This window comes from Myotis myotis, unplaced genomic scaffold (assembly GCF_014108235.1).
Source record: "Myotis myotis isolate mMyoMyo1 unplaced genomic scaffold, mMyoMyo1.p scaffold_m19_p_12, whole genome shotgun sequence".
Classification (NCBI taxonomy): Eukaryota; Metazoa; Chordata; class Mammalia; order Chiroptera; family Vespertilionidae; genus Myotis; species Myotis myotis.
Genome location: NW_023416316.1, coordinates 5127322 through 5154417, shown reverse-complemented (window position 1 = coordinate 5154417; position 27096 = coordinate 5127322). Strand labels below are relative to the sequence as shown.

The 27096-nt window shown below is 44.0% G+C and overlaps 2 protein-coding genes across 3 annotated transcripts in view; both read left to right on the top strand.

Moving 5' to 3' along the window:
- On the top strand, window positions 1-21620 carry ZBTB43 (zinc finger and BTB domain containing 43). 2 transcript variants are annotated; one of them, XM_036329627.1, is made up of 3 exons: window positions 1-126; window positions 16217-17688; window positions 21202-21620. In XM_036329627.1, exon 2 carries the CDS (start codon window positions 16240-16242, stop codon window positions 17641-17643), a length of 1404 nt encoding a protein of 467 aa, XP_036185520.1. In that variant the 5' UTR covers window positions 1-126; window positions 16217-16239; the 3' UTR covers window positions 17644-17688; window positions 21202-21620. The 2 variants fall into 2 exon arrangements, with proteins under 2 accessions (XP_036185520.1, XP_036185521.1); XM_036329628.1 differs by lacking the exons at window positions 1-126; window positions 21202-21620 and adding an exon at window positions 150-1156 and having other exon boundaries at window positions 16217-19175.
- Window positions 21621-22807: 1187 nt separating this feature from the next.
- The window catches only part of ZBTB34 (zinc finger and BTB domain containing 34), a 36405-nt gene continuing 32116 nt past the window's right edge, over window positions 22808-27096 (top strand). The window contains exon 1 of the mRNA XM_036329624.1: window positions 22808-23085. Coding sequence (XP_036185517.1) covers window positions 23081-23085 — 5 coding nt within the window. The 5' untranslated portion in view covers window positions 22808-23080. The remainder of the gene's footprint in view (window positions 23086-27096) is intronic.

Genomic DNA, 27096 nt, shown 5'->3' with positions numbered 1-27096 from the left:
CGGGAAGCGTTTCCGGGGGCGGGAGGTGCAGGCTGAGGCGCTCGCGGCGGCGACAGCTTGAACCGGCCTGGTTCCGGCGGCGGAAAGTGTCCCGGGCCGGCTATGTGAGCGCCGTGCCCTTGGCAGGTACGGCGGGGTCGGGACCACGGGCGGGGAGGGGCAGGCAGGGAAGCCGGCGAGGCTTGGGGCTCACCTGCGGGCCGGTGCGCGCCGCCCGCCCCGCCAGGCCCGGCCGCCGACCCGGATGCTTCAGCCGCGCGCGGGTGGTGGGAGCCCCCGTGCGCCGGGTCCTGCGTCTGCGGTCTCCCGCCACCCCCGCGCGCGCACCGCGACGCCAGGGCCCCCGAGGGAGCGTCGCGCCCAAGGTCACCCTGCGGCGGAGGCGGCGGACGGACCTCGGCGGACCCGAGCGCTTAGAGGTCCAGCCGCCCTGTGTCCCGGCCTTCCGCGACCTCGGGTTCGAACCCAGGCCGGGAGGGAAAGGCTGCGCCCGGACGTCGCGGATACCTGCTTGTTTACCGCCGTGTCACCTCTGTGGCCGGCGGTGTCACCTGCTGTCACCTGCCCATTCTGCCTCTGAACTTGGCCCCTGTCAGCTTTGTATTTCTCTCCACTCTGTGTCTCTCGAGCCCACCCCGGAGTGGTTGAACCTTGTTTTTATCTCTGCCTCCGCCTTGCTTCTGTGTCTCTCGTGTTTCCCTCTAGGCCCTTATTCCCATTCACGGCCTGCCTGTAGGTGCAGCTCTTCGGCCACCGGTGTTCCTCCTAGGCCGCCGGTTCTGGCTTCCTCTCCTGTTTGTGCCTCCCCTGGCCGGGTTTGTCTGGGCAGGGCGGGCCGGCCTGCCCCGACCGCTGAGCCATGGAAGGTGACTCATGAGCCCTCGAAGCTTCCTGTCCTGGTGACATTCTCAGTGACTAGCCTGCAGTCTGGCTCAACGCTGACAGGTGTCTGCCCATCTCGGTGTCAGGGTGCAGGAGCCCCTAGCGGGCAGACGGCGGCCATCTCAGAGCTCCGGTGACTGATGCACCCTCGCCTTTTCTCACCCACGGTTCTTCAGGCCCCGCTGCGCGGCCCCCTCCTTCCCTTTGCTCCATCCCTCACCCCAGGATGGCCTCCAGGGCTCTCAGCAGCTGCTTCACCGGACCTGTCTGCAGCGTAAGGAAGGGCCGGCCTGAGACTCTCTGCCCTTGGGGCTCCAGGAACAGTAGCAGGGTTTCTGGGAGAGCTGTGTGCTGTGTTCAGAGATGGTCAGTACCTACAGGGACTAGTCAGTGATGAGAAACCTAAGCATTTGGGGTTCATTCTCTGCTTTACAGGAGTACTCACTGGAGTAATAAGCCAGACACAAGAGAATAACTATTGTATTGGTCCACTTACAGGAGATACCTAAAATAGGCAAATTCCTAGAGAAAGAAAGTAGGATATAGTTTACCAGGGGCCGGGAGAGGAGGGAATGGGGGAGAGTTCGTGCCTAATTGGATACAGAGTTTTAGTTTGGGACCATACATTCTGGAAATGGATGGAGGTGATGGTTGCACAACATTGCGATTGTACGAAATGCCACAACGTGTGCACTTTAAAATGGTAAATTTTATGTTAAGCGTGTTTTACCACAATGCGGAAAAATTGCTCATTGGAGACACCTGGAACTAACTAACTCTTTGAAAATGTGATTTAAGAAATTCACTCTGTAGCTTTTAGGAATAGCATTTAGTTGAACCAGATTTATTGATAACCTGCTCTCTTCGAAGCCAAGGTCCTTAGGAGTTTGGTTAAAAGAATTCTGTTAGAATCTTCCTCAAGTTTTCTACTTATAGCAGGTCCCACCCTAGCTCTCCTCCTTCCTCCATATTCCGTGGATTCAATGCAGGAGTCTGCTGCATAAGTAGAAAATTCGAGAAAGATTTTGCTTTTCACGTGAAGAAAACTCATAGGGTTGGAAAAATAGGTGGTTTTTTTTATTATAATAATGCAAAATTATGTGTTATTTTTTTAAGGGATGCCTTTATTTTATGCTCATATTTAAACTGTCAACTTGCCTGTAAGATAGTTTATCAAACTTTCTTATAAGATGTGGCAGCTGAATTACTACCATGTTGAATTCTAGATAACATTGATTATTTTATGTACCACCAAAGGGAGAGAAAACACTGCTAATTAAGCTATGACATATACTTTCTTATCATTTAGGCTTTTAAAATTTCTTATTGGAAACATTTTTAGGCTTATTTAGATATTTTCAGTGATATTCTAATGCATATATAACAAGAAAGAATAAGTGAAATAGGTTAAATTGTTCATTAAACTTCTGAACATTCCTTCTCTTTTGAATACTTTTCAATTCAGAATTGTGTTCATGCTTTTACACTGTGTTGCACTTTGTGCCAACATCCTGATTTAAGAAGTTTAAAAGTGTGAGAAAAAAAATTTGCCTCTTAAAATTAGTGGAATATGCTCTATATCATTTTCATGAGCTATTTTTTACCTTATCTTTATCCTATATAATAAAAGAAAGACATGTAAATTGACCATCCCTCCGCTACACTCACCAGCCAATCAGGAGTGAGTATGCAATTTAACCCGACAAAGATGACAGGTTAATTTGCATACACAGGCGCCGGGCGGAGAGCAGAGTGGGAGAGCCGGCGGAGAGTGGAGCCAAGTTCCCCGAGCCACCCGACAGAGAGCAGAAAGGGAGAGCTGGTGGCTTGGAGGACTTGGCAGAGTGGGAAGCCGTGGGACAGAGACAGAGCAGGAAGGGAAAACCAAGAGTACAGGGAGCACCAGGAATTCTGGGAATAGTAGTTCTGGTGGCAGACGGAGCTCCTAGACCAGTGGTTCTCAACCTTCTGGCCCTTTAAATACAGTTCCTCATGTTGTGACCCAGCCATAAAATTATTTTCGTTGCTACTTCATAACTATAATGTTGCTACTGTTATGAATCATAATGTAAATATCTGATATGCAGGATGGTCTTAGGCGACCCCTGTGAAAGGGTCGTTCGACCACCAAAGGGATCGTGACCCAAAGGTGAGAACCGCTGTCCTAGACACTAGAGCAGGGGTGGGCAAACTTTTTGACTCGAGGGCCACAATGGGTTCTTAAACTGGACCGGAGGGCCGGAACAAAAGCATGGACGGAGTGTTTGTGTGAACTAATATAAATTCAAAGTAAACATCATTACATAAAAGGGTACGGTCTTTTTTTTTTTTAGTTTTACTCATTTCAAATGGGCCGGATCCGGCCCGCGGGCCGTAGTTTGCCCACGGCTGCCCTAGAGCAAAGTGAGCCTGGAGCAAATTATTGTTGCGGTGGGGGATGGAGGGAAAGCAAAGGTGAGAAACATAAGTAAAATCAGAGTGTGTAGGAAAAATTAAAGGGAAGATATCCTAAAACTTCCAGGAAATCTCCACCAATGACACAAAGAAAAAAAAAGCCTCTATTATTCTGTGAGCAACAAACCAAACTGGGTTGGGGGTCTCAGACAATTCGCTCATATGATTGCAAAGACAGAAACTCCCGGATTGGAGAGGGGCCCCCTGAGGGCTCCCAGATTGGAGAGGGTGCAGGTTGGGCTGAGGGACCCACCCCCAGAGCATGAATCTTCTTGCACTGGGCCCCTAGTCTAAAATAATTTTGGAAAGTTTTCCGTCTTGTTTGTAACATATTGAGGGAAAAAAACTTTCCTTTTATTTTGTTGGTATGTAGTTAATTTTCATGAAACAAGTGCCTTTCTGCATTCTGCTTTCTTGATTTGAGCTTCTTTTCCTGAATTTTAATGAATATGAGAGGCTAAGTTAAAAACATTTCCTTGGCTTTATTGTAATATATTGGCAGGATGACTGATACGTGGGGAGTTAATATAGCTAGAACAATACCTTCTTTTTTATTTTATTTATTATTTTTTAAAAATATATTCTTAGTGATTTTAAAGAGGAGAAGGGAGAGGGAAAGAGAGATAGAAACATCAATGATGAGAGAAAATCATTGATCGGCTGCCTCCTGCATGCCCCCTACTGGGAATCAAGCCCGCAACCAGGGTATGTGCCCTTGACCGGTATTGAACCCAGGACCCTTCAGTCCGCATGCTGACACTCTATCCACTCAGCCAAACTGGGTAGGCCCTTCTTTTTTATTTATATTTGTATTGTTTATTTTTATTTTTTTAGGGAGAGAGAGAGAGAGAGAGAGAACATCCCTCAAACTGCAACCTGGTATGAGCCCATGACCCTTTGATGCACAGGATGATGCTCCAACCAACTGAGTCCCATGGGCCAGGGAATACCTTCTTTAAAAAATAAAATTATTGAAGTAAGTTGGTATACAATATTATATTAGTTTCAGGTGTCCAACCTAGTGATTTGACATTTATAGACCTTACTAGTGACCCGGTACACAGATTCGTACACATTGAAAGGAAATTAATTAGAAGGTGACCAGTGGAGCAGGACTGGGCGAGAAGGCTGGAGTCAACCTCCTGCAGTCCCTCCACACCTGGGGTGGCACCGCGGCTCAAAGGGCGTCTGCAGAGTGAGCGGGGTTCCTCCAGCAGGTGGGGTCCCTCGACCTGGCCTGCAAAGATTAGGCAGAAACCGGCAGTCTATCCCCCAAGGGGTCCTGGATTGCAAGAGGGCCGCTCTCGGGTGACACACCCCAGAATCGTGCTCCCTCCTCTCTGGTTCGAGAACTGCAATTGCCAAGTCACCGCAGCTCAGCAGCTCCTGCATTGAGCGTTTGCCCCCTGGTGGTCATTTTGCATCATAGCTACTGGTCGGACGGTTGCTTAGCCTTTTATATATATAGATGATGAGATCACCAAGTCTAATAACCATCTGTCACTGTATTCCCTGTACTGTACATTATGTCCTCATGGCTGATTTATTTTAACTGGAAGTTTGTATGTCTTATTCCTCTTACCTCTTTCACTTGCCCCAACCCTTCTTCCCTCTGCCAGCTATCAGTTCTCTGTTTCTATGATCTGTTTTTGTTTTATTTGTTAATTTGTTTTGGTTTGTTTTAGCGTCCACATATAAGTGAAGTCACGTAGTATTTTTCTTTTTCAAACTTCACTTAGCATAATATCCTCCAGGTGCATCCATGTTGTCACAATGGCAAGATTTCATTCTTTTATTTTTTTCTGAGTAATAGTCCATTGTGTGCATATACCTTATTTTTATTCATTCATCTATTAATGGACACCTAGGTTGCTTCCATTTCTTGGCTAGTGTAGATAATGCACTAAACGTAAGAGTGCTTAATACCTTTTTTTTTTTTTTAATCTCAAATTGTTTACCACAGTGGAATGTTTGCCTTTAAGTTTTAAAACATTCAGTGGTGGCTTAAAGGGTGCTATGAGTCAAACTTCATAAAGTAAGTAGCATGTTTTTTAGAAATCTTAAAAGAGGTTTTACTAAGTTCTTTGGCTAGAGTGTTCCAATTAGGAGAAAATATAGTGGTGCTGATTGACCACGGTCTGGAGATTTTAATTCTGCAAAATCACATAGGCATTTACCAGGGTTGGTTTTTTATTTGACAAATGTGTCATGGTAATGTAAGATGTTAACATTAAAGAAAATTGGGTGAGGGGTGTATGGGAACACTCAGCATCCTTTACAACTTTTCTATAAAGCTGAAATTATTTCAGAATTAAAAGTTTATTTTAAAATAACAAAGGAAGAATCTAAGAATGCATAGAATGGACATCCTATATAATAAAAGCCTAATATGCTAAGTGTCCAGTCATCCGGTCAGCTGTTCAACCAATCAAAGCATAATATGCTAATGATATGCTAAGGCCGTTCACCTGCTCGCTATAATGTGCACTGACCACCAGGGGGCAGACGCTATGACCAGTAGGTTAGCTTGCTGCTGGGGTCCGGCCGATCCGGGACTGAGTGAGACGGGCCAGACATGCCCTGGCTCCCTCTCACGGTCCCTCCCCAGCCCCGATCATGCACCGGTGGGGTCCCTCGGCTTGGCCTGTGCCCTCTCGCAATCCGGGACCCCTTGGGAGATGTTGGAGAGCCAGTTTCAGCCCAACAGCGGAACAACTGGCCACTATGATGCTCAGTGACCACGAGAGGGCAGACACTCAACACAGGAGTTGCCCCCTGGTAGTCAGTGTGCTCCCACAGGGGGAGTGCCGCTCAGCCAGAAGCCAGGCTCATGGCTAGTGAGCACAGCAGCGGTGGCGGGAGCCTCTTCCACCTCCGCGGCAGTGCTAAGCATGTCCGACTGACGGCTTAGGCCCACTTCCCCATGGGGAGCGGGCCTAAACCATCAGTCGGACGTCCTCCAAGGGCTCCCAAACTGTGAGAGGGCACAGGCTGGGCTAAGGGATTCTCCCCGCCCCTGCATGATTTTTGTGCACCAGGCCTCTCGTTAATATAATAAAAAATACTGATCTTGATTAGTTTTCTTGCTACTACTCACATACATATGTAGTTTTTATTAGCAAGGTAAATGTGCACAGTGAATAGCACCAGCATCCCTTTACATTTTCAACATGATTTTTCCTTTCAGAAGTCAATGTTGATTTTAATCTATAAAAGTTCAACTTGGCCCTAGCCAGTTTGGCTCAGTGGATAGAGCATCAGTCTGCGGACTGAAAGGTCCCAGGTTCGATTCCGGTCAGGGGCCCATGCCCAGGTTGCAGGTTTCATCCCCAGTGGGTGGCACGCAGGAGAGATTCTCTCTCATCATTGATGTTTCTATCTCTTTCTCCCTCTCTCTTCCTCTCTGAAATCAATAAAAATCAATAATTAAAAAAAAATAAAAGTTCAACTTGGTTCTTTTTTTCCTTCTCTACCTAATATGCTTAATTGTCCTCTATTTTCTTGAACATATGGAATATAAAATTTTCTACTAATTGTATAAATCTGTCATTCTAGGTCTGTTTCTATTGATTTTTTTTTCTCTCCTTATTATGACTACATTTTTCTGCTTTTTTGCATGCATGGTGATTTTTTAATGGGTGCCAGACATGAATTTTACCTTGTTGGGTTCTGGATATTTTTCTGTAATGTAAATATTCTCAAGCATTGTTCTGGAACACAGTTAAGTTCCTTGGAAATAGTTTGATCCTTTTGAGGCTTATTTTTAAGCTTTGCCTAGCAAGACCAGCATTGCCTTTTATCTGGGGTTAATTTGTCCCCACCGAAAGCCTCTTCTGAATACTGAAGGTTTTCTACTCAGGGATGTTTTCGTCTATTAAATATTTTACCTGATTATTTCTTTTTTTTTTTTTAATATATACTTTATTGATTTTTTACAGAGAGGAAGGGAGAGAGATAGAGAGTTAGAAACATCGATGAGAGAGAATCATCGATCAGCTGCCTCCTGCACATCTCCCACTGGGGATATGCCCGCAACCCAGGTACATGCCCTTGACCGGAATCGAACCCGGGACCTCTCAGTCCGCAGGCCGACGCTCTATCCACTGAGCCAAACCGGTTTCGGCCTGATTATTTCTTATACTCCATTCATTTTGTTCTTTCTCTCAAAGACAGTAATTAACCATATGTTGTGGTGCATTTTATCTCTAGTCTCTGTCCTTCTGTTCTATTATCTTCTCTCTTGCTGTTTTCATATTATCATCCTCCCCCTGCATTCTGATAGAAGTTCCCCAACGTGCCTTCCACATCATTGATTCCATTTTCTATAGTCGAAATTCTGCTGCTTATTGCCTGTTTAAATTTCTGCTCTATTAGTTTTCTTACATCTTCCCTTTAATTCAGCGAGCTCTTTTTTTATATGTCATTCTGCTGTTTTAGCTCTTCTTCCTTATACTTCATTCATATAGTCCATGTTGTCATAAGTTGTTTTCATAAGACAGTTATTTAAAAATGCTATCTAAACTGTACTCTTTATCTCTTGCTATTTTCTTTTTGTTACTGTAGAATCTATTTACAGACTCCATTTACTTAACAGAATAAAACCATGTTGCTTTTATTGTTTATTAACTTTTTAGAGGGAAACATTCTGTTCAGGTCTAAAATTTTCTCCCTTTTGGGTGGATTGGTTTTGGTCTTTCACGGTATATCTGGGTACTGTTAGAACAAACTCTTAGCTCTTTTGCTGGTGGACAGCCTGAACCATACCGACACCAGAACTTAGCTTAAGGGAATGGCTGGGGCCAGAGGCTATTGGGTACTCTCAGGAGAGCTTGAGCTCTGCATTTTCTTCCTTGTTGGTGAAAGTGATACCAGGGACCTTGTAGTCTCTTGCTCAGCTGGCAAATGATGAACGATGTCTTTGCTTCCTTCCTGGGCTACTACTGAGCCCCATCCTCATATCAGGTTTTTTAAAAAAGAAATCTCTACCAAAGGCAACCTTTGGTATCCCAGTGCAGCCACTTTTGAATATCGCCAATCTGCAGGATCTATCCCACGGTCCACCCTCACTTTTTAGTTACAGACCTTCCAAATGAACAGGTACTAGTGTTCCTCTGACTCAGTTGCTGCACTATATGAGGATTGCCTGGTATAGCAGGTGGAGTTGCTGGGGCAACAGCTCCTTTCAGTCTGACCACATCTCTACTATACCCTTAATTAAAGTTTGTGGCATATAGATAACTCTGGTCTCTAGTTTCTAGGACTCAAGCCAACTTTTCCACACTTCTTAGATTATTTTGGTTAGGATGTGGAAAATGGGAAGAATTATACGCTGCCCTCAAGTCTTCCTCTTACCCTGGTGACACCAAAATTTATAGTGACAAGATATGTAACTGTAGGGTATACCAGGTTCCCTCCCCTGAATTCCTGGTGCTTTTTTGTCAGGCTTTGGGTTGAATAACAGGGTTGTATTCAAGTTTGTTTGTTTGTTTTTTTTAATCTCCCCTACCAGATTATAAACTCTGGACGGTGAGATGCCTTGATCATCTTAAAGATCCCTCATAGGCCCTTACATACAGTATTTTATGTTGTTTTTAGCGAGCTAATTCATTACTTCTGTTAAAGTCTTTTAAACAGTGGGTGCCCGGCTAGCTCAGTCGGTAGAGCATGAGACTCTTAAAGTCTTTTAAACAATTGAAACAGGAGCTATACTATTTTTATAGATCACAACTGCCTGTAACTTTGAATGTATCGCTTATATAACAGAAAAACCTTTAAAGTGCAGGCTTTGCATGTTACTAAGATCAGGAAATATGTAGAAAGCCACACTCACCCAAAATTATGGCAGAGATCAGATACTTATTAAATTGCAATTGACACAGTTAAAAATAAAGTTATATGATTTTTCCCCAGTTGTTGTAATGTGTGGTAAAATATATATATATATATCGTTAGTTTGCCATTTTAACCATTTTCAAGTGTACAATTCAGTGGCATTTATTGTACTTGTTGTGCAACCAGCACCAATTTTTTCTTACCCCAAACAGAAACTCTACCCATTAAGCAATAACTCTCCTGAGTCCATGGTACCTCTGATCTACTTTCTGTCTCTATGAGTTTGCCTGTTCTAAATATTTCACATACGTGGGAATATACAACATTTGTACTTTTGTATCTGGCTTATTTAAGTTAATGTTTAGTATGAGGTTTCATTTTTATTTTTATATTTTTTATATATTTTTTATTGATTTTTTTTTTTTTTTTTACAGAGAGGAAGGGAGAGGGATAGAGAGTTAGAAACATCGATGAGAGAGAAACATCGATCAGCTGCCTCCTGCACACTCCCTACTGGGGATGTGCTCGCAACCAAGGTACATGCCCTTGACCGGAATAGAATCTGGGACCCTTGAGTCCGCAGGCTGACGCTCTATCCGCTGAGCCAAACCGGTTAGGGCTAATGTTTCATTTTTAGCATTATGTTCATCCAGGTTGTAGCATGTATCAGAACTGCATTCCCTTTTTTGTGTGTGTTCTGTATATGTCTTGTAGGTATAATTGATTTATAATATTGTTCAATACCTTTATTTACTTATGGATCTGTCTGTTTTTTTCTATCAATTATTGGAAATGAGGCATTAAAGTCCATCTGTTATAGATCTGTCTGCTTCTCTCTTCAGTTCTGTCCATTTTTGCTTCATCATATTTTGCTTCATTATGTTTCTCTTGTTAGGTGTGTATACATATATGTGTGTTTATAATTGTTATATCTTCTTGATAGATTGAATCTTTTATCAATATATACTATTCTTTGTTCTTGTAACCTTTGTGACTTAAAAATCTGTTTTGTCTGATGGTAATATAGGGATGGGCAAAAGTAGGTCTGTAGTTTGTATGGAAAGTAATACAATAATAAATAATACAACAATAAACTCTGTTTTATGTACTCATAATTGTAAACCTATTTTGTTGACCCCAATATAGCCAACCCCGCTCTCTTTGGTTACTCTTTGCATGCAATATTTTTTTCGTTTTACTTTCAACCTCTTTGTGCCTTTATGTCGGAAGTAAGTCTCTTATAGACAACATATAAATAAGTTATGTTTTTTAATCCATTCTGCTGATCTCTTTTAATTGGAGGAAGGATTTACTTCTATCATTTAGCTATTTGTCCTTTTAATATCATGTATGCTTTTTGTTCTTCAGTTCCTCTCACTGTCTTTTTTAAATGTTTGTTTTTTTAACTTACTTTTTTGTATTCCATTTTGATTCCCTTCTTTTCATATATATTTTTTGTTATTTTCCTGCTAGTTACAGTGAAGTTACAGTCGGTATCTTAAATGTATAACCACCTAGTTTGACTAATTCTAACTGAGTTTCATAGTATGTAAACACCCTGCTCCTATGCATCCTCATCCCTCCCCTTAATGTGGTTATTGCCATAGATTACGTCTTCTTATTTTGTGTGCCTATTAACATAGATTCATAATTATTGTTTTATCCATTTGTCTTTTAAATCATATAGGAAAAAGGAGGAGTTATAAACCAAGCATAATAATATCAGTTTCTATACTTACCTATGTTGTTACCTTTTTCAGTAGTCTTTATTTCTGTATATAGCTTTGAATTACTATCTAATGTTCTTTTATCTCATCCTAAAGGACCTCCCTTTATCATTTCTTGTAGGGGAGGTTTACTGGTAACAATACCCTTAGATTTTGTTTATCTGGAAATGTCTTAATTTCCCCTTCATTCTTTTAAAATAATTTTTATTGATTGATTTTAGAGAGAGAGGAAGGGAGACACACACAGAGAGAAACATCAATTTGTTATTCCACTTACTTATGCATTCATTGGTTGATTCTTGTACGTACCCTGACTGGGGATTGAATCTGCAACCTTAGCATATTGGGATGATGCTTTAATCAACTGAGCTACCCGTCCGGGGCTTGCCTCTTCTTCATTATTGAAAGAATAGTTTTGCCATATATAGAATTCATGGTTGACAGATTTTTCTTCTAGCTCTTTAAATGTCATACCACTGCCTTCTTCTATCACTTTAAATGTGGTCCACTGCCTCCATGGTTTCTGATGAGAAATTAGTTGTTAATCTTACTGAAAAGCCCTTTTACATGATGAGTTGCTTCTTTCTTGTGCTTTGAAGATTATCCTTTGTCTTTGGCTTTCTACTATTTGACTTACGATGTATCTCATGTGATTTCTTTAATTTTATCCCGCTTGGAGTGTGTTGAGCTTCTAGATGTGTAGGTGTGTCTTTTATCAAATTTGGGAAGTTTTTGACCGTTGTTTCTTTAAATATCTTTTCTACCCTTTCTTCTTCTGAGAGTCCCATGATGTGCATGTTAGTGTTGGTACAGTTAATAGTGTCCCACAGGTGCCTTAGATTGTGTTCATTTTTCTTCATTCTTTCTACTACTCAGGCTGGTTAATATCATTTGCTTTATCTTTGAATTTGCTGATTTTTTTTCTTCTGCCCGCTTAAATCAGCCATTAAATTCCTTTTACGAATTTTTAAGTTCAGCTCATACTTGTTTCCTAGGTCTGCCATAACAAAACATCACAGACTAGGTGACTTAAATAACAGAATTCACATACACACACACACACACACACACACACACACACACAATTCTAGAGGCCAGAAGTCCGAGACTGTGGTGTTAGAAGATTTGGTTTCTCCTGAGCACTTCTTAGCTTGCAGATGGCCACTTTGCCACTGTGTCCAAATTTCATTTCTTACCAACAGGCCAGTCAGATTCTATTAACGCCCACCCTGACGGCCCATTTTAACGTAATTGCCTCTTAAAGACCTTATGTCCAAATACAGCTCCATCTGGGGTACAGAGGTTACAGGGCTTCAGCATATGCATGGAGAAGGGATATAATTCAGCCTGTAACACAGTTATTATTCTTTTTAGCTCCAGAATTTCTATTTGGTTCCTTTCTATAATTTCTGACTCTTCATTGACATTGTTCCCTGATTTCCTTTAGTTCTTTGTCATATAGGGTTTTTGTTTTGTTTTTAGCAATTTGATACACAAGATGATTGATTTAACATCTTTAACAAGTGCTTGCAATGTCTGGAATTTCTGATTCTTGTTTCCCTATGAATACTCCATATTTTCCTTTTTCTTCGTGTAGTTTTTAGTTTTGGTTAAGAACTGGAACATTTTGAGTATTCTAATGTGGTGGCTCTTGAAATAGATTCTTCCCCTCCGAGGCAGTTTCCTTTATTACTCGTTGAGGGCTGCAGTGACCTGTTTGAACAGTGTTTTTTTCCAAATTATTTTTCAAAGTCTATAGTATTCCTTGTTGCATATAGTCACTGAAGTTTCTGTTGCTTTATCTATGTGGTCAGACTGTGACTTGACAAAGATTTCCTTAAATGCTTTGACCCAGAGGAATGTAGGGGAACATATGTTGTTGTTTTTTAAACCTTATGATAGATGCTGCTGGGGAAGCCACTGCAACCTGAGGAATCCAAACAAAGCTGTGTGGGTCTACCAGACTGGCCAGGGGCAAAAACCCCCAATTTTTGGAGGACATGGCCCTGTTGTCCACCCTGGCATCAGCCAGCACTGTAGGAATGTGGGCCAGTGTCCCCCAGGCTATGGCAGGGCTCAGGAAGGGATTGTAGCTGGTTTGAGCACACTGCTTTCTTAGCAAGGTTCAACTGCCTCTCCCTTCTTCAAGGGAGAGGCTATAAGTTACTATGAGTGTCTGATCGGATTCCAGGGTTCCAAAATAGTTGATTCTGATAATTTTAACAGCTTACTGATTGTTTTTATGGAGGAACTGACCTCTAGAGCTTTCTACTCCACCATCTCTATATATAAAAGGCTAAGCGACTGGGTGAGATGGTAGGTATGGCATGCCGGTAGGTATGATGCATAGTGATCACCAGGGGGCAGACGCTCAATGCAGGAGCTGTCCAGCAGGGGATGTCGGACTGCTGGTTTCAGCCTGATCCCCGCAGGCCAGGCCAAGGGACTCCACCTGCCGGAGGAACCCCACTCACTCTGCAGATGCCCTTCGAGCCCCGGTGCCGCCCCAGGTATGGCCGGCCAAGGAGGGGCCACGGGAGGTTGGCTCCAGGGTGTGTTCAGCCCATCTCGCCCAGTCCCACCCCACTGGCCACCTTCTAATTAATTTCCTTTCAGTGTGCACAAATCCGTGCACTGGGCCTCTAGTTTTCTATAACAGTGCTATGGCATTTATGTTTGTAGAACTGTTTTTAAAAGTCTATTGTCAGCCCTAACTGGTTTGGCTCAGTGGATAGAGCATCGTCCTCAGACTGAAGAGGGGTTCCAGGTTCGGTTCTGGTCAAGGGAATGTACCTTGGTTGCGGGCTTGATCCCCAATAAGGGATGTGCAGGAGGCAGCTGACCGATGTTTCTCTCATCAATGTTTCTATCCCTCTCCCTTCCTCTCTGTAAAAATCAATAAAATATACTTTAAAAAAAAAGTCTATTGTCAGTCATTTAAAATTCTACAACACATACTTGAATCTTGAAGAAAAGGTGGATAGTCAATGATAATGTTGGAAAAGTAGGCTAGCCATTTTGGAGGGGAAAGGGCTGGATCCCAGTATTTCTCTTTATGCCAAAATAAACTTTATATATTAAAGGTTTAACATGCTTTTTAAAAAATGTACCAAGAAAAAGCCTAAATAATTTTTGTTTACTTTTTAAAAATAACCTTGGAGTTAGGAATGCTTTTCCATGTCTAAGACAAAGCCCTGGGGCCATAAAAGTAACGATTGGGTAATTTACATACATTTCAAAGTTAATTTCATGAATTTACAAAAAAACTACAAATCAGTAAGATGAATTGCCCAATTTATTTGAGCAAAGGATATGACTGATAATTTATAGGAAAAACAAATGACCAGTAAACATGAGTAAAGAGTATCTTATATAATAATTAAATAAATGTTGGTCAAAACAACAGTGAATCATAGATTAGTCACTTTGGTGATTTGCTAAATTTTAAGATCTTATTTGATAACATCCAGTGTTGGTAGAGTGTGGGGGAGTAGGTACTGTCATTACTCTGGGTAGGAGTGTGGCATGGTGCAACCTTTCTGGAAAGTAGTTTGGTAATACATATCAGAATGTCAAATGCACAGCCCTTTCTTTGGCCCCGCAATTCCACTGGTAGAGATTAATCTATGGATATTTCAAAGATATGCCAAGATAGTTATGCACAGATGTCCATTATAGCATTGCTTATCATTTCAAACTGGACAATTAAAATTCTGTAAGAAGAGAACTGCTTAAGTTATGATAAATCCATATAGCAGGAAACTAATATCCATTTGAACAAAATGAGTTAGCTCTTTTTGTGCTGATGTGGTGTCTTAGTCCATTTGGGCTACTGTAACAAAATAAATAGAAATTTATTCCTCAAAGTTCTGGAGGCTGGGAAGTCCAAGGTCAAGGGGGCAGAAAATTCAGTGTCACTCCCTGGTTCATCGGTAGAATTCCCTGTCCTGTCCTTACAGGGAATTCCGGGTGTCTCTTTTATAAGGGAACTAATCCCACTCGTGTGTATTAGTCCCTCTCCCCATGTTTTTTTCCAGTTAGCTAAAAACAAAATTCTACAGTGATGAGGTCAACAGAGAATCTGTTTACATACTTCTAATCTATACTTTTACATAGTTTTCTTTCCTTTTTGAAACTGCAAGTATCTAAATAGTTTGTTTCTTGGTCTATTTTTGTTTTAAGTTATGATGAAACATGTTAAGAGGTATAAACCATCAACTAATACTTCATTCTTAAAACACTGTCTTACCTTTTAAAATGATTAATGACTACTTGGTATTTTGGCATCTTCTACGAAGCAGCAGAATGATGTGATAGGGAAAATAGCATAGGCTTTGGAGTCATAGAAACCTAGATTCAAGTCCCATCTTAATAAAAACTTCTATTTGGAGCTTGGCATAGTTGCTTGAAATCACTGAACTTGAATATCAATCCCTATATTTGCAGAGTCATTATAAAGATTAATTGAAAAATGGGTGTATTCATATATAGTAATTACATACCAGGGACATTATATACTCAAGAAACATTCATTTCTTCTCTTGGCATCTCTCCCTCTCTCTCATTGTTGACTTGCAATCTTTGCTTTGGTTGTCTGGTTCTTTTATCTTATACTTTTATCTCATACCTGGTATTTAGCAATACTTAGATATAGATTAGAGTGATATGATAAATACCACTGATAAATCTGTTGGGTTTTCAGACACAGGCAAAATGAAGAGTTAATACCATGATGAGTGGTGGGTGGTTCCTACTCTTGGCACACTCACACCTGCTAGCCTTGCTCTGCGGAATTGTGCCGTGCCAGCACAGCCAAGGGTTCAGTGAGCCTGAGGGGGTGTGGCGAAGGATGTAGAAAAGACAGAATAAGCTGGGTCTCTAGGTGGATCTTTCTGTGCCTGGCTGAGGCCACAGAGAGAGATCTAGATAGCAAGTTGAGCCTTTATTTTATAGCCAGAGGTAAACAAGGTAGTGGTCACCACAGTTACAGTGTTCTTGTGAGTTTCACTTGTTTTGGCAGCACTTGGTGCATCTCCCTCAGCCCATTAGCTACTCAGATAAGATCTCTGGAGCGTCATAAGGTCAAGCCTAATTATGTTAAGTGGGCTGTGCCCCCTAAGCCAGGGACTTGTTTGTGGCTTTGCCAACAGGTCAGTCGGAGGCTTAACCCTATAGCTGCTCCCTACAGGGAATGAATGCTCCACCCACCAGTGCCCACAGGCGAAACTCTGGTGGCACTGTGGGTCCAGTCTCAGTTTTCTTAGTGATCGATAAGTTTCTCTCTGGGATGGCACTAGCACTCATTTTTCTTTCTTTTGTAGCACTGAACAAGATTTGTGATGAAATGGAGCCTGGAACAAACTCTTTTCGAGTAGAATTTCCTGATTTTTCCAGCACCATTCTGCAGAAACTGAACCAGCAGCGCCAGCAAGGACAGTTATGTGATGTCTCCATTGTGGTGCAGGGCCACATTTTCCGGGCACACAAAGCTGTTCTTGCTGCCAGTTCGCCCTACTTTTGTGACCAGGTGCTTCTGAAAAACAGCAGGAGGATTGTTTTGCCTGATGTGATGAACCCAAGAGTGTTTGAGAACATTCTCCTGTCCAGTTACACGGGACGTCTAGTAATGCCCGCTCCAGAAATTGTTAGTTACTTAACAGCAGCAAGCTTCCTCCAGATGTGGCATGTGGTGGACAAGTGCACTGAGGTTTTAGAGGGAAACCCTACCGTCCTTTGTCAAAAGCTAAATCATAGCAGCGATCACCAGTCTCCAAGCAGCAGTAGTTACAATGGCCTGGTAGAGAGCTTCGAGCTGGGCTCTGGGAGCCATACTGACTTCCCCAAATCCCAGGAACTGAGGGATGGAGAGAATGAAGAGGAGAGCACCAAAGACGAGCTGTCATCTCAGCTCACTGAGCACGAATACCTTCCCAGCAACTCGTCCACAGAGCACGACCGGCTGAGCACGGAAATGGCAAGCCAGGACGGGGAGGAGGCGGCCAGCGACAGCGCCGAGTTCCACTACACCCGGCCTCTGTACAGCAAGCCCAGCATAATGGCTCACAAGCGCTGGATCCACGTGAAGCCGGAGCGCTTTGAGCAGGCGTGCGAGGGCATGGACGTGCACGCGCCCTACGATGAGCACCAGGTCACGGAGTCCATCAACAACATGCAGGCGGAGCACTCGGTCCAGCCTTCGGGAGTAGAGGAAGACTTTCACATCGTGGAGAAAAAAGTGGAAGCAGAATTTGACGAGCAGGCTGATGAAAGCAATTACGATGAGCAGGTGGATTTCTATGGCTCTTCCATGGAAGAGTTTTCTGGAGAGAGGTCAGAGGGCAATCTAATTGGGCACAGACAGGACGCTGCCCTACCAGCAGGCTACAGTGAGAATATTGAAATGGTAGCAGGGATTAAAGAAGAAGCTTCCCACTTGGGGTTCTCGGCCGCTGACAAGCTGTATCCTTGTCAGTGTGGGAAGAGTTTCACTCACAAGAGCCAGAGAGACCGCCACATGAGCATGCATCTCGGTCTTCGGCCTTATGGCTGTGGTGTCTGTGGTAAGAAATTCAAAATGAAGCATCACCTCGTGGGCCACATGAAAATTCACACAGGCATAAAGCCGTATGAGTGTAATATCTGTGCAAAGAGATTTATGTGGAGGGACAGTTTCCACAGGCACGTGACTTCTTGTACCAAGTCTTACGAAGCTGCAAAGGCTGAGCAGAATACGACTGAGGCTAACTAAAAATAGTATCTGGCCCTTGAGTGGCAGGCACCAAAATAAAAGATGGTAATTATGCAAATCTGGGCACAGATGATGTGTGCTACTTGCTATTATGAGAGAAGCTTAAAAAAATGGAAGATATTTCTGAAAGACCAGTTCTAAGTAGGCCAATTAAAAAAATCCAGTTCCTCAGATTTGTATGTTCTAGTCCAGGTCTGGAGTAGGTAATGGGGGTAAATGAGCCCCCCTTCCAGCTGGCCAGGTACACCTTTAGGCTTGTTGTGATTGGGGCAGGTGGACTTGGTGATGGAGATACCTGCACTTGGAACTGGATGCTAGCCCACCAGTTCCCTTTCAGGTGGTAGCCGTTTTTGATCATTTGTTACAAGGTCATGGAAGCTTATTTTGCTCTTGGCTATAGATACTTAGGTAATGTGGATTTGTTTTGGTAGCTGCTTTACTGAATGAAATGCTACTTATGTAAAAGCTACAAACAATGTGATTCTTAGGATGCGAAATTGATTAACAGAGCTTTCATCTGGTTTTCTTTCTAAAAGGGTATTTTAACTAAAACTAAGGAGATAGTAAGAGGGTGACAGTTGAAGTGTAAAACAGCTTATGGTACAAGCTTCGATTTCTGTAAGACACCACTGTCACAGTGTGTTTCAGACTCTTGATAAGGCAGAATTTTGTATTTAGTACTAGCATTTAGTTTGAACAATTGTATCTAATTATAATTCTCTCGTGTGTCAGAGATAGATATTTCTAATTGGCTTGCTGTCCCAAATCCGTTATGTTTTAACTGTAGCATCCACACAGTGGGATCTGCTCTACGGCTAGCAGACGGCTAGCCTGCTGTGACTGACCACGGCAGTACACCACTGGCTGCTGTAGCCTTCTGCCCTATCTTACATGGTTCTTCCCAAAGAGGTCAGACCGTGACCAGTTAGTGGGAAGGAGCCAAAAGTCACAGCTGAGAATGACCTGTGAGCTTCATGAGTAAATAGAGTGCTGCAATGACACTGCCCCCAGCTGTCAGAGTGAGAGTTGCCGAATAGCAGATTGTGAGTGGCAGGTCACAGTGCAGGGAGAGAAACTACACAAGAAGAGAGGAGTCTTGGAACTACATCGATAGGGGAGATTTATTCCCTGAGAGGGTCACACTGAGCTAAGGCTGCCAGGTCTTTTGGGAGTGCTGGGATGTGTTTTAAAAGAGGGGAAAGAAGGATCCTAATTTTAGAAAGTAGTCTACAGATTCATGCTCCCAAATTATAGACAAAGCCGCATAAATTTACAAGTCCACACAGCTAGCTATACCTATCAAAAGCAACAAGATGAGCAGCTATTCTGAGACCTTTTCTCCAATCAGTCAGATGTTTCAGGGTGAAAAGCAAGCCTATGTTCAGGATGCTTTTAAGCTCTGTAATAGACCTGAAATTATCACCAGGGTAGGACAGGGTGCTACTCTATGTCAACTTTTCCATAAACTTACTGGTCTATTCCTTCCAAGTGGAAACCTTTTTTTCCTGAAAATAAAAATAACTTTTCTTGGATTTGGGATGAAATTTTGTTTTAAAAGTTTGGTTTTGTTCTGATGTGACAGACATCGCTGGCAATGGCCTCTGATCCTTAAGCTTCTACCACCAGGTGTTTACTTGTTGAACGTTGTCTAGAAAGAGGAAAGAAAGTTCTCACCAGTTAACTCTTGTAATCAAGATTACAAAACAGGGATCTACTCATTAACACTGTATCATTCTCGATATATAAAAAGCACTTTGTATTTAAAACTTTATTATAATACATATATATATAAATATATATATATATTGATTTTTTAACCTAGAAACTAGCTATTACCTCTTGGTTGTTTGCCACATTAATATTCTCTTCATGTTGAAACGTCACCATTACCAGTCCTTTCTCTGTGGACCTGACAGAGTGACTGGACAACCAAGCTCAGCGGCTCCTGTCCTTTCTCTCGTTAGAGGCCAGTGGGGTTAGGTCTGATCCTAGCCACTATGTGTGAGGAGAAACTGCTTCCCCCCCTTCATCTGTCAGCACTAAGGCAGAGAAGCCTTTTTGTTCTGCCAACAGCTGATGACCCTCTTCCGTGGTATCAGCAAACCACTGTCTGCCTGTTTGGAAGGTGTGACATCCTGTTTCCCATTAAAGATTATACTCACACGAGCATTGGGACACTGGGGAGAAGAGTCCCAGAGGGAAAGTTAAATACTGGGGGGAAACCACGTTCCTTCAGCCATGCCGAGGCCAGCCAGCACTGGGCTGGGAGCAGGAGGGCAGCCCTCTGGTGTCATTTGGAAGCAGTCAGTTGTGCTGGGACTTAGGTCATGAGTTGTGAAGCTGTATTTTTTGTTGAAATCCTTATATGCACATCAGCTACTAAATGTAGAATTTAAAGTCCAAGTTCCTCACCTCTATTGTTTTAAGTTTTTTATGATCGTTGAGGTTTCCATAAAAATTAGGGTTGTTCATCAGGCCAGCCAGACCCTGGGAGACAGTTGGGCATCTGAAATGTTGGCAAGTTCAGAGAGGTGGGGAAGGGGATTGCTTTAGTTTGGACAATTCTATAAACTCGGCTTCTGGGGGTAGGAGTTCATGCTGTATTACTACCTGTTTTTCCTGCCTACCCTGGGTTGGATAGTCTGTCTCCTTAGCCTCTGTACAGCTTTAGAAAATCTTTATCCTTCCAAAGTTTGGGTGGCTGTGGGTAACATTTTCCAGTCTTTCAGGGATCATATCAGTGGCCTACAACCAAGGTATTTGTCCTCTATTTTATAGAGTCTTAACTGTGGTTTGATCTACTCCCAGTAGGAAAGGGCTTCAAGGCGCCACCAGTGGTATTTAATGTGAGTACTGATACTATGCCTTTAATTTTAGATGTACACATTACAGTAATCCACTTGGTAAGTAGGCGTCACTGTCTACGGAAGGACTGCGGCAGCCTTTCGTCCTGGGCCCAGCCTGTTGATTCTGATGCAGATCTCACCCTCCTCCGGTCTCCTCTCCTGGCCACAGCTTTCAGGGAGTCTTCCCAGAGGGTTTCCTCCTTTCTCGGGGGCTTTTCTGAACTAAACTGGCCCTGCGCTGACTTCCAGCTGCTTGGGAAAGCTGCTGAGCCTCAGCGGCTCCTTCCTAGGGAAAGGCCCAGCTGCCTGCCCCAAGGGAAGTTAGAGCCCACGGGCAGAACTGCACTTCCCTGGGGTGGGGGGTTTGCTGCTGTCCCTGGTCACCAAGGGTGGCGAGGACTCCGTCACTCCCAACCCAGGTGTTTGCTTTGAAAAGGTCTCTGATCACTTAGGAGTGCTGGACACCAAACAACATAGGACCCTCCCTCAGCCCCCGCCCCATCTATGCCACAGTTAATTTTGTGTTTAGGTTGCTTTCATGGGTGACTAACTTTATTCAGTGAAATCAGGGTTTGTTTGATTGAGTTTTTTCTTTGCTACTTATATATTTAAAGGTACATGTTTCTTATTTTAGATCTCTACTGATAGTATTCTATGGGACGATGCTGGAACACATTTTGCAAATGTGACTTTTTTTTTTTTTTTTTTTTAGTTTTGCTTGAAGCCTGTGTCACAATGTCAGTTGCTGCTGCCTTCTTTCCTTTTATGAGGTTCCAGAAAATTACTTTATTTATGCAAGTCAGGTGACTCTTAGGCCATGAAACCATTTGATGATAAACAGATTATCACTAGGTGCACATCTTATTGATATTTTGTGAACTGTTATGCCTGTGTTGCAAAAGTTGAATAGTTTTGTCTACATATATTGCTGTCTGCAGTGTACAGCATGGTTTTACTTAACTGAATGTTACTGTTTAATATTTTCTTCTTATAGAAGAGACCATGCCCTTTTGTATGACATGTTTTAATAAATGTTATCTGTCAATTTTGTAAACGTTTTTTCACTCTGGGTGAAACATGTCTTTGTTTTCATTCTGGCTTTTGCCACCTGAGAATAAAAGTTATATTGTGGCCTTTCGAGAATAAATGCCAAATAGGCAGTCGGATCGAATAGGTAGTGAGTCACTGTTTGCGATGCCAGGCACTTATGATGATGCTCTCCTTAAAACCCCGCCAGCCCCATCATGTGTTAGGTGTGCTGGGTGTTCTCTGCTCCTTTAGGTCCCCTCCCTACCCTGTGCTTCGTTCTGGAGTCCAGCCTCTCTGGTCAGGATCTACCAGATGTGCTGGAAGGAGCTTGGCATTTAAGCGGAGAGGTTGGGGAAGTCACTCCCCTGGCTTCTTCCTGCCAGGTGTGGGTTGATGGTGGCCGGGCTCCTCTGCCAAAGGCCACAGCTCCTGTTGGGCAACTTCAAGGTTTGGTAACCACACCCTGCCTCTATCATTTCAAGCCAAGGATTGGTCCAGACTCCCTGTTTGCCAGGCCTTAGGGGCTTCTCTGCCCTCGCAGGAGTCCCTTAGCCCCGCCCACACCCTTTGTAAGTAGTCCCCTTATGACTACTAGCTCATCCCAGCTGAGTATGCCAAATGCTTCATGCCAGGACCCTGGCTGATGCCCCAGGTCTATTCATTTCACATGTGCAGCTGCTGGGATTCAGAGAAGGCAGGGTGTTCCCACAGGCAGGACAGTGGCCAGAGCAGAGCTGGGGTGCGAATGCCGGGCTTCGTGGCTGCAACACGTGGAGGTGGCTTTTCCTCTGCTCCGAAATCCTCCTGCTCTTTAAGGGGCTGTGCCTCGCCTCACTCTGCCCTTCCCCAGCCACCCCCCTAAAAAAGGAAACCCTGAAGGACCAGCAGCAGCGCCCTTTAAAAGTGCTACAGGCACTGCGAGCCCCACATGTTTCCACACAACAGCTCATTACCCGAGAACTGCTTGTTTTAGACCAAACTTACCATCTTCCCACACACCTTCTGTCCCACTGTTTGTTGTGAGGCTCCCCTCCCCATTGCTGGTTTTGAAGCTGCAGTGGCTTGGCCATCCTCTGCTGGTGAAGAAGTCCAGAAGAACCGTTTCTAGCCCTTTTCCCCCGAGGTAGGGCCTGTCCATCCTGACCAAGGGCAAACAGCTCAGTCTCTGGCATGTGACCCCTCTGACCCCTACTTTCACCCCTCCTGGGGACCCTGCTGAGGCCTGTGGCTACCAGCAGTCCAGCCCCCCTAGAAAGCAGGTTTCACACGGCTCCCGCAGGCGAGGAGCCTCTGGGGTGTGGAGATGAGAAGCCCCGTGTCCTTATCAGGAGGAAGGAAAAGATGACGTGGTTGGTTCATTTGTCTTTGGGAACGGAAGGGCAGGAAGTGAGCATGTGACACCTGTGCAGTTTACTTAGATTTCCTCACAGTCGCCTCGGACAGCTTCCCCTCGCACACCGGAGCATCCCTGAGCCCGCCTCCAGGCCGGGGCATCGCGGAGGGCGCACAGCTCTCGGAGTGTCCCGCAGTCAGTGGAGCAGTGAGCACGTCGGCAGCAGGAGATGAGGTAAGCTGGAACTTGATGTAAGTCATTCATTATTTGGCAAGTGATCTTAAGTATGTTCTTTCTCTACAGAAAGCGAAAGAGAACTCTGTGCCCTTTGAACTTCATCTTGTTCTTTTTAAGAAAACTTGGACAGTGGTCTGTGTTTAGAGTTCAATAAATGACGATGGGCAAGAGTGGTATTTTTTTCCCCTTAATGAGAAACCAGAAGTGGAGTGAAGGTGGGGAGAGAAATTTCATCATCTTTTTCTGAACTGGTTTGACTAGTTGGATCAAAACCAAACAATTTGACCCTGGCTGGTGTTGCTCAGTGGTGAGAGCATCATCCTGTGCACCAAAGGGTTGAGGGTTCAATTCCTGGTCAAGGACACGTATCTGGGTCACAGGCTTGATCCTCAGCCCCGGCCAGGGCCCATGCAGGAGACAACCAATCGATGTGTCTCTCTCACATCGATGTTTCTCTTTGTCTCCTCTCGGTCTCCCTCTCTTCCTCCCTTCCACTCTCTCTAAAAAAAAAAAAAAAAATCATTGGAAAAAATATCCTTGGGTGAGGATTAACAAAAGAAAAACATGTTTTTTATTTTATAATCTTCTGCCACTTTCTTGTACCACTGCAAATAGCTTGATGCAATTACAGGAAAACCACAGCTGTCCTTTGAGGGAGTGTGTGGGCTCTATAGAAACAGTAATTTATAAGCAGTATTATAGGTAAGTATATTTTATAAAAAACAGTGGCTTTTTAGACTCTAGTGATTGTGAGTTCTGATTTTTCTCATATTCCAAAATAAGAAGCCAGTACTAAAGCCATTAAATGTATTTATAACTTAATAAGATACTAGTTAGTCCTCAGAGTATACTGGTCTGCCTAATGTAACAGCTAACCTTTATTAATGGAAGCTAAAGCCTGCTTCTTGAACTGCCCGTCTTGTTACTTTGGAGTCAGGATTGCTGTGATAAAATCCCACCTTTAGGGTTTGCTGAAAAGATCCTCAACTGCACGGCAGTTCACTCATGATGGAGGATGCCAAATCAGTAAAAGCTGCTAAAACTCCTGCAGGATCTGACTTCATAGAAATCGTAGGCTTTTAAGTGACAGCAATGACCTTGAACTAAACTAGACAGGGTTCATTTTCACCTCATTTATATAGTGTGGAATATCTTTTGTCTACTCACAATAGGAAGATAATTTTTCTTGGAGAATTTTTTTAATTGTTGTTCTATATACTTACCGGGCTCTGAACCCCCACTTAACCCACTGAACACTGTACCCACTTAAATATGTGTAAGAATTGTGATTATGGACGGAAAATAACAGCTCTAAGCAAAGGTTTCATTGCACGTTTAATGTGTGCTAAATTCTTAACGTGCATGGAGGCATTTATTCCTGATAACAGTCCTATGAGGGAGAATTTTATTTCAGGCCCCCTCCCAAAGCAGGAAAGGATGACAGCTTCCATGCTGTTGGAGAGATGTGGTTTCCCCCACCCCACCCCTGCCTGGGCCAGCACGGATGTCTGTGTCTGAGGGGAGGTTCGCCCAGTTGTTCCTCTCCACCTGCAGAGCACGAGCACAGCCTCTGGTGCTGGGGAGCACAGGCCTGGGTGGGATTAGCCTCTGGTGCCTTTAGGTGATGGGAGACTCACCGGCAGCCCTCCGGTGGTCACACTTTGCTCTCTTATGAGAAATACTGTTCCGTCCAGGTTCTGTTCCAGGCCTGGATCAGCTGGCCCTACTTGAATTCTTTGGGTTCAGGAAATACATGTAGAAGTTAAACCCAGGAATGGAGAGTCCAGTGGTTTGCAAACCAGTAGAGACGTTCCATCAAGACCTAATACAGGGATGGGCAGGCAAAAGGAACACGACCCCACCCCTGTTCCCTTCAGACCAGAGCAGCTTTATTTGTTTATTTGTTTTAATATTTTTATTGATTTCAGAGAGGAAGGGAGAGGGAGAGAGAGAGAAACATCAAAAATGAAAGAGAATCATTGATCAGCTGCCTCCTGCACACCCCACAGTGGGGATTAAGGCCACAACCCAGGCATGTGCCCTGACTAGGACTCAAACCATGACCTCCTGTTTCATAAGACCAGAGCAGCTTTAATTTCACATGGTACAGCCAACCACCTGCTCACTTTTTCATGGTGCTACATTTACCCAGGCCTACTGTGTTCTGCACTGTCCTAAGCCCTTTCTGTGGGTCAACCCTGCACCCTCACACCAGCCCTGCAAGGTAGGTTAGTGCTGTTCCTGTCCAGCAGGAGGACTGACGGCAGAGCCAGGACTCAAACCCAGGCAGCCCGAGTCCTGGGCTCCACTGAGCTATATGTGCTCTGTTGCTTCCTGATGACTTGCCTGTTCAAGGATTCAGAATGTCCAGAGGAAACCCCACACTGCCTGCTGGTGCCCTGGGTGTTAAATTTTGAACATAAATAATCTAGAGAGGGATTCTAAAGGCCAGGGGCTTATCTAGGCCCCCTGACCACTGCTCTGGTATTTATCTCCAGGGTCTTGGCACCAGCAGCACCTACTTATCTCTGGGTTGGTGGGTCCCCAACCTGGCCCACCCTGTTCCTATCAGCGCCTGGGGCAGCCACTGCCTCACAATAGCCCCCAGTCCTAGTATAATCTCCCACCGCTCGACTGCTCCAAGACCTCCTCCTTCCTAAGCAGATCTAATCCTATTACCTCCTGTGATCCACCTGACAGTCTTAACTCCTTAGCCTGGCATTGGACCCCAACCTGACATTTGCCTACTGGTTCGTTTTGGCTTGCCGATCCCCGTGTGGGCCCTGGCTGCTCTCCTTGGGCCTCACACAGATGATTCCTCTGCCTTGAATACTCATCTCATTCATTCACTGCTCCCAGACCTTTGTCCTCCTGGAAAACTCCTGCAAAAATAATCTATTAATGCCTTCCCTGAGCACACCTGATAGTTATTCACACCTCTCTCAGTGGCACCATTTCATTTTGAACTTAGTTTTGCTGTAGCATTTGTCACTGTATTGTAACTTTATATATATCATGCATTTTTCACACACACACACACACACACACACACACACACACACACACATCCTGTGAGACAGCGATCTCCTTGGAAATAGGAACCGTGTCTCTAAGTGGCTGTTCCAGGCACAGTCCTGAACATAGTCAGTAAATACTGCTGAATTTTAAAAGAATGAATGCAAATTTTACTGTTGGTCCTTACCCACCAATTACAGGCATGGACTGTTTGCTTCATCAAAGACCTTTCTTAGGAAGTGCGGGCACCTAGCAATCTTAGGAAGTGCCCTCTTCCGGCTGAGTGTCACCTACGTATGGCTGAACTTGCCCGTTAGCTGAGAATTCTAAGATAAGCATAGGTCCTCTTTCCTAACCTGAATGACAGATTCTATATCTGAGTAGGTGCTTAGCGGTAATACTGGATTTAGGCAAAGTCAGGCAGAAGAGGGCAGTGGGATTTATCAAATAATGATATCTACTAGAGAAAAGCCATGTCTGTCTGGCTCAGCCAACATGTCAGTAGAATAACTTACAGTTGGCAACTTGCTTTAGTAGCAGATAAACTGAATTGCTATACTCCTTATGAAATATACAGAGGCCCGGTGCATGAAATTCGTGCACTGGTGGAGGGAGGGTGTCCCTCAGCCCAGCCTGTGCCCTCTCACAGTCTGGGAGCCCTCAGGGGATGTCCAACTGACGAATTAGGCCCACTCCCCTAAGCCGGCAGTCAGACATCCTTAGCACTGCTGTGGGGGCGAGAGAGGCTCCCGCCACCGCCACTGCGCTCACAGCCATGAGCCCGGCTTCTGGCTGAGTGGCGTTCCCCCTGTGGGAGCACACTGGCCACCAGGGGGCAGCTCCTGCATTGAGCATCTGTCAGTGCCCATCATAGCGACCAGTCGTTTGACCAGTCGTTCCCCCGTTCGGGGGAACTTGCATGTTAGCCTTTTATTATATAGGATTAGACCAGGGGTGGGCAAACTTTTTGACTCGAGGGCCACATGGGTTCTT